This window comes from Oreochromis aureus, linkage group 7 (assembly GCF_013358895.1).
Source record: "Oreochromis aureus strain Israel breed Guangdong linkage group 7, ZZ_aureus, whole genome shotgun sequence".
Lineage (NCBI taxonomy): Eukaryota > Metazoa > Chordata > Actinopteri > Cichliformes > Cichlidae > Oreochromis > Oreochromis aureus.
In genome coordinates this window covers 29,742,439-29,754,285 of record NC_052948.1, presented here as the reverse complement: position 1 = coordinate 29,754,285, position 11,847 = coordinate 29,742,439, and the positions used below count along the sequence as shown (strand labels likewise).

Sequence of the window (11,847 nt, the reverse complement as noted above, 5' to 3'; positions counted from 1 at the left end):
AAAAGTGAAGGAAAAACATTTTCATAATTTCATAAATTATGACACAGACTGTAAAATCTGGACAGGATTTGAGTTTGTTTGAAAAGATCAGTGAGAAACAGAAAGGCATTAGCTACTGCCCACAGTAACTGTACTCAGATCAGTTATGAGAACAGACTGTTTTAGGGAGCTAAAGTAAATTAACTCTGTCACCATGGTTTCCTGTTATGTTTATTATGGTCTTGCTTGTAGTAATTTATTTTGCAGTTATTAACTGTTTCTGCAGCGCCCCCTGGTGTGTGAATGTTATCATCTACAGTGGTGTGAAAGTGTTTGCCCTCATTCCTGATTTCGTTTCTTTCTCTTTTTTTGGCATCTAATGAAGTTGTTCATGATTAAGAGGAAAAAATCCAAACCTACGTGGCCCTTTGTGAAAAAGTAATCGGCCCTTAAACCTAATAACTGGCTGCTCCACCCTTAGCTGCAATAACTGCAATCAAGCGTGTGTGATAACTGGCAGTGAGTCTTTTACAGTTGTGGAGGAATTTTGGCCCACTCATCTTTGCAGAATTGTTGTAATTCAGCCATATTGGACTATTTTCAAGCATGAACCGGCTTTTTAAGGTCATGCCACAGCATCTCAATTAGATTCAGGTCAGGACTTTGACAAGGCCACTCCACAGTCTTCATTCTGGTTTTCTTAAGCCATTTAGAGATGGACTCGCTGGTTTGTTTTGGATCATTGTTCTGCTGCAGAACCAAATGTGCTTCAACTGGAGATCATGAACAGAAGGCTGGACAGTCTCCTTCAGGATGTTTTGGCAGAGGGCAGAATTCATGGTTTCATTTATCACAGCAAGTCTTCCAAGTTCTGATTCAGCAAAACAGCCCTTGACCATCACACTACCACCACCATATTTTACTGGAGGACTTACAGGAAGTCCACGTCATGCCAGGATCTTTGCAATAAATTGCCTGTTAATCTCAGAGTTTAGTTTAATGTAATTTAATGCTCTTAAAAATAGTAGAACTATTTTTTATGCAACAGAACAGGGATCAGTCAAACCTTGGTCTCATTGTCATATTTGAATATTTTCTGCATCAGTGATCCTCTCTAAGCATCCCTGCAACCTTTGAACCTTTGAAAAGTAGAAGACCTCAGGTCTCTTTACTCAAAACTTGCTGAAGAAGCATTTTTTTATCTATAATTATCTATTTTAAAAAAGTGTTTCCATGCTGTACATGTATGAATTTACATTATTATGCTGTCAACTGTCATTTTTAACGGTGATGTTTAAAAGGATTTTGTGATATTATTGTGATTGGTTATATGAATTGGGGCAGTATTGACTGTGGTCATGAGTGCTGATTTTGCTGATTATGATGTGAATATGTTGTTAATTATTTGTGTGGCATTTAAAACTGACTTAAACAGAAGATAACCAGTCCCATTTAAAACGTCCAGCCAGGAGAGTTTCATTAATAACCAAAGTCTATAGTTTGTCCCTTAGTGATAATAAAACCTCACTGCTTGCTGATAAGGAATAAAGAAAAAAGCAAAAATCAATTAAACATTTTATTTCACAGATTTTTGTAATAATATACTCTCCAGTATCCGTGGGAGATGAGAGTAGGAGGATGTAAACCGTTGGTAAAATCCAGTCATGTGATGAAGATGCTGTGTGACATCACACATTAAACAGGAAACAGGGTAGGTGGAGAGGTGCAGTGTCCATCAAGCTCAAGCAGACTCAGCAGATTCAGTTCAGCAGGCTCTGTGATCACATCTAGTAGGGAAGTGATAATAATGTAAGCTTCTCTTCATATGTAATACAGTTAAAAAGGAAGTTGCATCATTCAATTTATTTTGACCCTCATTGTTTAAGAGTTAGTGTTCAAAATCACTGCTGTGTGTTTTTGTGTTAGATTCAGTCCTGCAGTGCTGTGCAGGAAACTGTGAGCAGGACAGAAGAGAAGAGCTGCTTTCTGCACTCGAGCTAAAGCTTTAATGTCCTCGACAACGAGCAGCTTCACTCATCATCGACTGTCACAGGTTTGACTGATTTCCTTTGATATGATATACAAATATAAGTTTGTTTACAATTACATGTATGCATAAACAGATATTGATTATAGAAAATTTAAATCTGATAAAATATAAACAGGCTGCCTTTAAAGAGCTTGTGTGGAAAGTTGGGCAAAAATTCATATATAATTTTCCAACAATGACTGACTCCTGATATATTAGCCAAGGGGAGGTACGTGTGCAGCTCATACTGCTCACACACTGTAGTGGTACAAAATATATGAACTGAATGTTATTAAAGTAGCATTTAGGTTATGTAGAAACATGTAGAAAATGTTGACTTGTCACACAGGATTGTTACACATGGACAATACAGCCCAAAAGTCAAAATAAGACCCTAAAATCTCCTTTTGAATTTCTACAGTCTGATATTATTGAGTCTGAAAGCTGCAGTGTTATCTGCCGGGAAGAAGGTTCAAATATTAATTTAAAAATTCATATTTCTGCCATCAGAATTACTCTGCTTCAACAGAATAGAACAGAACAGAATAGAATAGAATAGAATAGAATAGAATAGAATAGAATAGAAACACTACTTTACTGTCATTCAGAACATGCACCAGTATAGATAGATAGATAGATTTTGTTTAAAAACTGTAGAAGACTAGAAATAAATATATTGTATAGTCAGTATTCATCACCATTCCAGATACGTAGCACATTTAAAACAGTGCTGGAGCAGTTTCAGTTTATGGAGAGAGGGGAGGGGGGAGTGGTTCGGGTGGGGTTGCTGCTGTGTGTTATTGAGAGTTCAAGAGTCTGACAGCTTGGTGAATTAAAGGAATGCAGAATCTGGCTCTCCTGGTCCTGATGCTGCAAAACGTCTTCCAAGAGGGCAGCAATGAGATGGGTGGGGTGGGCGGATTCTCCGATATTGCTATGGGCTCTGCTGAGACGGTGTTTGTGTTTGATGTCCTGAACAGATGGAAGAAAAGTCCTAACCTAACCTTGTTAATGTCATCTAATAACTTCTAATCAGAGCCTTCACTGAAAGATGATGACTATCTTACAGCTACAGTTACTTCAGTTACTGTTAATTGTCAGAGTTCAGCCATAATTTCACATTTAACGGACAGAATCCAAATATATTACAAGAATTACCAAAGATTTTTTTTTGTGCAGCTTTCTACATGTTGGTTGGCTATACTTTAGATATTCAGTGTAATTTAGAATAAATGATGCAGATCATTTTGGGACAAAATAAGTCACTATGACTGAATATCAAAGCGGATCCAGGTGGGATAAGATGGGAAATTAACAGATCGGAACTGGATCTCCGTTCTGAGTCTGTCCATCCGTGTCACTTTTATCAGGGTTGATGCACTGAGACTGATGTGATTTTCAGTGGGAAATATTTTGAGGCTTATAGTCTGAATTATAGACTCCGGTCCTTTCAAATTCTGTTTGAGAATATTTTATGACATCATAAGCTCAATCTGTGAGCACATCAGATTACAATCAGACTACAGCTGCATTAAAAATGTACTTTAAGTCGTTTTAGAATTTTTAAGTAATTTCAGCTTCAGCTTCACTCAAACGTTCACATCATCTCCAACATCGAACTGTGTCTAAAACTTGTTTTATTCGAACACTGATTGCCACTATAACAATGTTATAGTTTGCTCCTTTATGCACTTTCACAGTGACTTTATGAATCTTTATGAATCTGAGTGTCAGTCAGCTGGTTCAGGTGCAGCAGGAAGAGAAGTCACATTCATTTCTATAATAACTTTGCTGCCATCTCCTCCCTGTTAAATATAGAAAGAATCACATAAACAGCAAAGCTCATACACACATATTTAAAAGAACTAAACCACAGTTTATTTCAGGAAGTCATGTGGAAACTGCTGTTGACCTTCAGTCTGCTTTGCTGGACGTCTGAGGGCAGTGTGACCTGCAGAAATGAAAACAATGGTGAAGTGGACTGGTAAGTCTCCTCATAATATACGTATATGTATATGGAAGGACAGGCCCCTGCATGGTATGTACCACTGGCAGATAGAGGAAGTGTCTGACATCCAGAAGTCCTACCAGTGGCTGGACAAAGCTGGACTGAAAGACAGCACAGAGGCACAAATCATGGCAGCACAGGAACAAGCTCTGAGCACAGGATCCATAGAGGCTGGGGTCTATCACACCAGGCAAGACCCCAGGTGCAGGCTGTATAAAGATGCCCCTGAGACAATCCAGCACATAACAGCAGGGTGTAAGATGCAAGAAGGCAAGGCATACATGGAACGCCATAACCAAGTGGCCGGCATAGTGTACAGGAACATCTGTGCAGTGTATGGCCTGGAAGTCCCAAGGTCAAAATGGGAGACGCCCCCTAGGGTGGTGGAGAATGAGCGAGCTAAGATCCTGTGGGACTTCCAGATACAGACGGGCAAAATAGTGATGGCTAACCAACCGGACATAGTGGTGGTAGACAAACAGAAAAAGATGGCTGTAGTGATAGATGTAGCGATACCGAATGACAGCAATAGACCGCCTGCAGGGTGGTATATATTTGTATAATGACAGCAACCAATGACAGAACGAACGTCCAAATGAAAATTTATATTAATTCAAAAGCTCTGTGAAAGAGAAAACACCTGGCTGCACAAAATGATCATAACAGACGCTGTACAAAGGTAACAGTGAAGACTGGGATATTTATACACTGATGGGGAAAGATAGGGAGCAGTAAGACACCCGCAAAAGCAGTTACACACAGGTGACGATAATCTGAAATTCAGGTGGCAACAAACTAAATTCAAGGCTAAACTCAAACAGGACACCAAAGAAGGCAAACAGGAAGTAAACAAAGCCAAATCCTAAAACGCGGAGACCAGAGACTCGCATGAATGTGAAGACAGACACAAAGGAACACTGGAGGACAGAGACAAAAAAATAGAAACTGAAGCTAAATAAAGACCAACATTTCTAAACTCTAGAACAGCAAGTCATAAACAGGCATTCACAACTCTGTGAAAACAACCCGAGCAATAAAACCAAAGCTCAACATACTAAAAAATACAATGAAATCACCCAAAATGCAGGATTAAAGAAACTGCTTACAAAGAAAATCATGTCTCATGACAGAAAATGGAGCAACAACAAAATTACAAAGAATCACAAACAGACAGGCAGGAAGTGGGCTTTGCTATACCGGATATAGTTTAAAGACAGTGAGGTCAATGCCTGACACTTAAGAAAAGCAGATTCAAAAGAAAAGCAGCCACTAAGTGAAGTTTTACTCCACTGTAAACTTTGCAGTTTTGATGGGAGCAGTCATATTTTGTTCATGAGCATAGAGGACAGCGTCCACTTGGGCAAGGTCAAAAGTCTCTATGTGAGTGCAAAACATTAATGTGAACACTATCAATTATATTCATGCAAGGTGCAAATCAGCTGTACCTCATATGGAAGCACCAGTAACTGGTTATTGTAAGTGTTATGTGCATCTCATGTTCCTGCTGATGTGATCAAAAGGATGTGACACAGTTTCTGCACATGGATGGTACCAGCAGTGACAGTTTCAGTGTCATTTCAACTGTTTGTCATTAGGTACATCTTGTACAAGACGCCCAAGACAAATACTTTACAGGGTGTGGAGTATCTTTACATCGATTCACAGGGAATGAGAAGAGGCACCAAGGCCATCAACGATCCTCAGGGTGTCCTGGCCAATACTCTCAAGACCCTTTTTCAGCCAGTTGGATCCATGGTGAGCAACAAAACTGCAGCCTTCTGCTTTTATTTTCTTGAAGTGATTAGACATCTGTTTAAGATTTTTCCATATTTATCACCATGGCTACAGGGACAGTAGTGTCTTATTTTGTTGAATTAGGTCTGGAAAATATAAAAAAAAACACTGTAGTGTAGTGATTTCCACATTTTGCTTGGCAAGTGAAAGATTGCTGGTTCAGTTTTAACTGCTGTGGTGATCGCCTTTGAATGAGGGTGCAACTAAACATAGCTTTTTTAAAGTTTATGATTTTCATAAAAAATCAGAATACGAGTTTAAATTGGTTAAATAAATTCATTTTCTCTTGACAAATCAGGACAGCAGAGGAATCCATTTTTTTTCCAATTTTAACATAAAACTATGCATAGATTAAAAAAACATGATTATATATTGTGCCAATTTTGCATCCTCTGCAGCCACCAAGCTTTGGATTTATCAGCTACGGTGATCAACTTCCAAAAGATGTAGCTTCTCAAAACTTTGGTCACAGTAAAGGTAAGAACAATATAAGTATTTCATGTTATAGGCTCAGTGTTTCTATTTTCTGGACGTGATACTGTTCATTTTGAATATCCTATCTTGATTCCTAGGTTCATGGTTATATTTCTTCTTTTAAGTGCATCAAGTTTGACCTGTTCTTAGTTATCATTGAGGTTTCCTCCCTCTGTCTAGTGTCCTGTGGTTGCCACGATCTTCCTGTGTCAAATTTCTGTGTCTTGAGTCTGGATTTCCGTATTTTGTCTCTCATTTTGTGTGCATTATGTTCAGTTCCCTTTGTGTCATTAGTCTATTGTTTGCTTGTTTGCTTCTGACCAAGGTTCCTTGTGTTTGTCGGAGAGCAAATAAAGCTCTTTTTGGACTTCCCTTTATGTTTTTGAATTCCTGCTTTTGGGTCCTAAACCTTCTTGCCACATAGCCGACCATGACAATGCATCTCTTATTACATGCACTTAACATATCATAACTTCAAAATACTATTTCCAAAAGAGTTAGAAAAATGTGAATCAAAATATATATAATCAAAAATAAAATGGAAACATTTGGGTTTAAAAGTGCAGTACTTGGCCCCTGAATTCTTACATACATAAAGTTTAATTTGGCCTTCCTATTCTTGTGTGTAACCAGAGGTTTGCACCTTGTTTATAAACCCTCTGTATTCATGAAGGTGTCTGTTGATTGTAGCCCTTGACAATAATGCAAGTGTATGTCATGGTCCTGGTTCGGTGACCCAGTGTTTTGGTTTTTTGTGTTATCATTGATCTTTGTTTTCTTTTGGGTTTTGACTGGTGATGAGTGATGGTTTGTTTTGTATTTCTAGTTCTTAGGTCCCTGTTCTCTGTCTGTTCTTTGTCATTAAATGACAAATTACCTTGTCAATAGATTGTCCAGTTACTTTTGAACTTCTGAAAATGGGGAACTATATATGAAAATTACCACCAATTAAAACTTAAGGTCTGTCTACCATATCTTAATTGTTTGATTTAAAATCCACTTTGGTGGTGTACACAGGCAAAACTACTAAAGTTGTGTCATCGTCTAAATAGCTACATTAACTTTTAGTATTACAAGGTGCTTGCATGTTTAAAAATTGTGAGACATCAGCATCTGTTCTATGGGAAGCAGGGAAAGCTGTGATGAGAGGTAACATAATTTCTTTCTCATCACATAAAAAGAAAGAAGAAAACAAAAATATTCAGGAATTAGAAAATGAATTTGAATCGTATTCTGATTCATGAAAGTGTCTGTTGATTGTAGCCCTTGACAATAATGCAAGTGTAACTTTTTCAGAGTGTTCTTGACTTGGTTAGATGATATAAAGAGAGGTTTCTTAACCATGAAAATAATGTGATCACTTTAGCTGTTTTCTGTTGTCTTTTGAGCCTTTTAGTGCTGCTGAACCAGCAATTGCATTCATTCTTTTTAAGAACAATTTCTGCCAGCATTAAAGTCTCTTTCACTTTCTCTGACATTCTTTGGACAGCTTCAAAATACAAGTTCTATACTTGGAATCAATGCTGAAAATGGGGAAGCATATATAAAAAGAACCATCATTACTTATCAATTAATGCAATACTTTTGTTTAATCCACTGAATTAAAGCTGAAAGTCTGCACTTAAATCACATCTTGATTACTTGATTTAAAATCCACTGTGGTACTGTACAGAGACAAAACTACAAAAGCTGTGTCACTGTCTAAGTGCTTAACTGTGTTAGTATTAAAAGTTGCTTGTGTGTTCAGAAGATGTGAGACAATAATATTTTTTCTAACTGCAGTCTCGAACATGTTGATCATCTGTTTAGCATACTATATAACTCCATCCATCCATTCGCTTCCGCTTATCCTTTTCAGGGTTGCTGGGAGTGCTGGAGCCTATCCCAGCTGTCATAGGGCGAGAGGCGGGGTACACCCTGGACAGGTCACCAGTCTGTCGCAGGGTGTACCCCACAGAGACCGACAATCATTCACCCACGCAAACACAGGGAGAACATGCAAACTCCACACAGAAAGACCCCGGCCTGATGGTGGAATTGAACTCAGGACCTTCTTGCTGTGCGGCAACAGTGCTAACCACCGTGCTACATTGCTGTTTTTCAGTGCAATGAAGCATTATTACCTCATTCTTTGATTAGTTATGGCCACCTTGTTCTCTCCTTCTCGAGATCCTCACCCTCTACCTGTGATTTGTATTTTATTAGTATGTTATATATAGGCTACTATATAACTCTACCTTATTTTTTCAAGGCGTTCTGCTCGTGAATGAAAGTGGAACTGGAATCTGGCTCCTGCACAGCACACCAAAGTTTCCTTATGCAAGAGATGAAAATTCCTTCTGGCCTTCAACTGGAGTAAAAAATGCACAGACATTTATCTGTGTAACATTTCCCTATGACGAGTTTAGGAAAATTGGTAACGTATTCACTTAAATCTTCATATTTGTGAGTGTGGTTATATTTTATTGGTATAATGAATGATGTATTTTAATGTGGGACTGCTTTTTGTAGGTAAACATCTGCAGTATATTCGAGCTTTCCCATTTGACCATCGTATTCCAGGAGATTTCCACACAGAACTACAGGATGTTGTAAACAAGGTTGATGTTCCTCCAGATGATAATTTTCAGCAACTGACCTCAAGTAAGAGGTCAAACTTTTACAGCATCGCAAAAAACCATAGCTCTGCTGATGATGATGGTGAGACATCTGCATGTTTAATAAATTACAATAGTTCAAGTCATGGAAAAATGTCTGAAAAAGAAAGGACTTTGGATTAAACAAACCACTAAGCAGTAGAGCAGATTTGAATTTGAATGTGACAGTTCTGCAGCATATACCTCATATACCCAGCCATAAGATCTTAAGCAGATTCTTCAGTGTGAATATTACCACCTAGCCCCAGTGGGGATGATGTCCTGTCATCTGGTAGGTCTTCTGTGTCTGCTTCATATGAGCTGGCTGTAGAGAAACATATATTTTCTAACAGTGTACTTTTCTGCTGTGCTGAACTGTGGTTTGGGCATTATGTTGAGGGGTGTCTTGAGTGATGTCTACATTATGAAGTGGCTCACCGAGCATGAGGCAGGTTTGGAAAAACCGAGGTGGGTCTGATTGCTGCACACAAAAAAATTCATAGTGCACCCTGTGGTTCTCACTGAGCATAGGAGACAATCCTCCAATAAGAACACATGTCTTGTATGTCTGAGGTAAGGTCTACTAAAGTTTATTTCTGAACCACATGAACCCACATGTAGACTTTTGTGTAGATGTCTGTGTGCCATTTAGGCTCTTTTTAGATCACAGATAAATGGAAGACTGCTCAGCGGGCTTGAATTTGATTACTGTGTTTATATATGTTGAAATAATAGTCCAGTTATATCACAACCACGGTCTGATATAACTGGACTGATGAGTTAATGCTAATGTACGGACACTGAGGCAGCCCATGTAACACCAGTGCTGTTGCTGTTGTTGTTATAGGTGAAGATCTTTATGTCAATATCGCACAAAAAGTCAGCAGTGATCTGCTCGTCCAGACGTGGGGCTGCCAGATGAGGCGGGATACATCCTTCTGTAAAGAGAATAAATTCAAAGTGGAAAATATCAATACTACAGCAACTAGCCTCGGTCAATGGAATAATACAAAGGACCATTCCAAGTGGTGTGTAGCTAAAGATCCAGAGAATAACTGGATGTGTGTTGCTGATGTAAACAGAGCCCCGAGCCAGTACGCTAGGCGTGGAGGTGCACTGTGTATTAATGATAAAAAAATAAAAGACATTTTTCAGAATTTTGCAAACAAAATTGAGGACTGTCAAAACAGGAGCCTCCTGGACATCCTGAACATCATGAACCCCGACTGTGATCCATAGCTACATACTGACTAAAAAAGGCTATTATTAGCAGTCTGTGTTACTTTAAAGCATTTGGCATGTCTAAAATTAATTTATATTTTAAATCTATTGAGCTCGTTTCCTGCATGTTTTGATCTATGATCATACAGAAAGATGGAGTAGAATTACAAGAGAAATATATAGATAAATGCTGTGCAGATTAATAGCTACCTAATGATGACAAAGTAAAGTAATCTCTTATATTCATATAAGTGGTTATGTTCAAATGTACCTCAGCTGGAAATTTAATATGAAATTAAATGATGAAAAATTATGTCAAGGAGCAAAAACGTTTGGAAAACATCTTGCTATTTGAAATACCTTATTATGGAAATAAACATATAATAGGAACATGCTTATCCTCTGCTAATGCTTTACATGCAACAACTAATCCAGATGTGTGTATATACATTCTAACCGATATCCGAAGTCACGTCTGGTTTGTAACATCAAACTGCAGGATTATTGTTGTCGTGTGAAAACAGGTGATGTGTGTTTGCCTTGCAAATAAACTTTAATCATATTTAAAGTGAAGCGACTGAGATGTTGAAATCATTCTGTTATAAAAGTTATTCTTTGAGACACAGCCTAAGCAAAAAGTGAAATCCTCACAGAAATATGCAATATGCAGGAAATATGATTTCCTGTCTGCAGCATGTGTGTTTAGAGACTTTTCAGAGAGAAGTTATGGCTTTGAAAAAGTATCAGCCACTGCATTTTAACCCAAATCTGATTGTTTTCAAAACCTAGTTTTTAGTAACTGTGCCAAATGTGAAGTGCATGTGGAAAATCTTCACTTCACTTACACAAACTGATACATGTGTTGATTTGTACAAGAACATGAATTAGAAGTGATGAGACTGGTCTGATATTTTTTTTTAAATGATGTGATATCAAATGAAAAGCAGAAACAAAATGTGTCAACAACAGATAAGAAAGGAAACAAGACTGGTTCTTTGTGGCGTACTCACCTTTTTTAGTCCTATAAACCAGGAAAACTTTACCTTGTGCAAATGAACAGAGAGCTGATGGATGATTAAGAAACAAAGGAATAAAAAAATGGGCAGATTCATGTTCAGGATCATCAACATTTTTTTTCATCACATTTTGTGAGCGTTTCACAAACTGTAGAGCAAGTGCTGAATAAGATGAGAAACACTTTATTGTATTCCTCCAAATATTTTATTTCATTTACACTTTCTTTATCCCATCCAGTAGGCAGGTGTTCAGTTCCACAACAGCTGTTAGTTTAATGAGGTCAGTATGATTTAATATGGCGCGTTCAAAAGTCCGGGGTTACAAAGTCCAAAAAAATGAAGTAACAAAAAACCAAGCGCATAAGATGCATTTGGAACCATAGCAGGACCCGGGCGACAGCGAAGCAGTGTAGATGACCAGCAATGGAGACGGAGACGCTCGGAAGCAGGAAGCCGGGAACAGACACGGAGCTCCTCGGGTGGGCGGGCAGGAAGCCGGGCTGGAAGCTGGCAGCAGACATGGAGGCCTTCTAGCAGCGTAGGAAATGTCCAGCAGTGGAGACGGACCCCGTCTTGAGGCCAGGTACGTAACACAGTCATCGGTTTAGCTGGCACAGGAAGTATAAGCTCAGGAACAGTCAGCTTGGGCTCAGGATACATGCGCCCAAGAATGGCCAACTCAGACAGCTC

The 11,847-nt window shown here is 38.5% G+C and overlaps 1 protein-coding gene and 1 long non-coding RNA gene across 2 annotated transcripts; both read left to right on the top strand.

The window, feature by feature from the left end:
* The first annotated feature begins 1,905 nt into the window (after nucleotides 1-1,905).
* Nucleotides 1,906-5,680, top strand: LOC120440836. Its single transcript, XR_005613557.1, has 3 exons — nucleotides 1,906-2,032; nucleotides 3,895-3,992; nucleotides 5,612-5,680. It is a non-coding gene; the product is annotated as an uncharacterized LOC120440836 (long non-coding RNA).
* Nucleotides 5,681-5,684: 4 nt separating this feature from the next.
* Nucleotides 5,685-10,284, top strand: LOC120441071 (deoxyribonuclease-2-beta-like). The gene is made up of 5 exons (XM_039614737.1): nucleotides 5,685-5,771; nucleotides 6,209-6,287; nucleotides 8,536-8,700; nucleotides 8,796-8,984; nucleotides 9,768-10,284. The coding sequence occupies exons 1-5, from the start codon at nucleotides 5,685-5,687 to the stop codon at nucleotides 10,157-10,159; spliced, it is 912 nt and encodes a 303-aa protein (XP_039470671.1). The 3' UTR covers nucleotides 10,160-10,284.
* Nucleotides 10,285-11,847: the final 1,563 nt, after the last annotated feature.

What these genes read in the sequence shown, in the direction of transcription:
- LOC120441071 (XM_039614737.1), top strand. Translation starts at nt 5,685, where the DNA reads ATGAGAAGAGGCACCAAGGCCATCAACGATCCTCAGGGTGTCCTGGCC. An exon ending in TTCAGCCAGTTGGATCCATG is followed by an intron (nt 5,772 to 6,208) that starts GTGAGCAACAAA and finishes CATCCTCTGCAG; the next exon opens with CCACCAAGCTTTGGATTTAT. An exon ending in TAGCTCTGCTGATGATGATG is followed by an intron (nt 8,985 to 9,767) that starts GTGAGACATCTG and finishes TTGTTGTTATAG; the next exon opens with GTGAAGATCTTTATGTCAAT.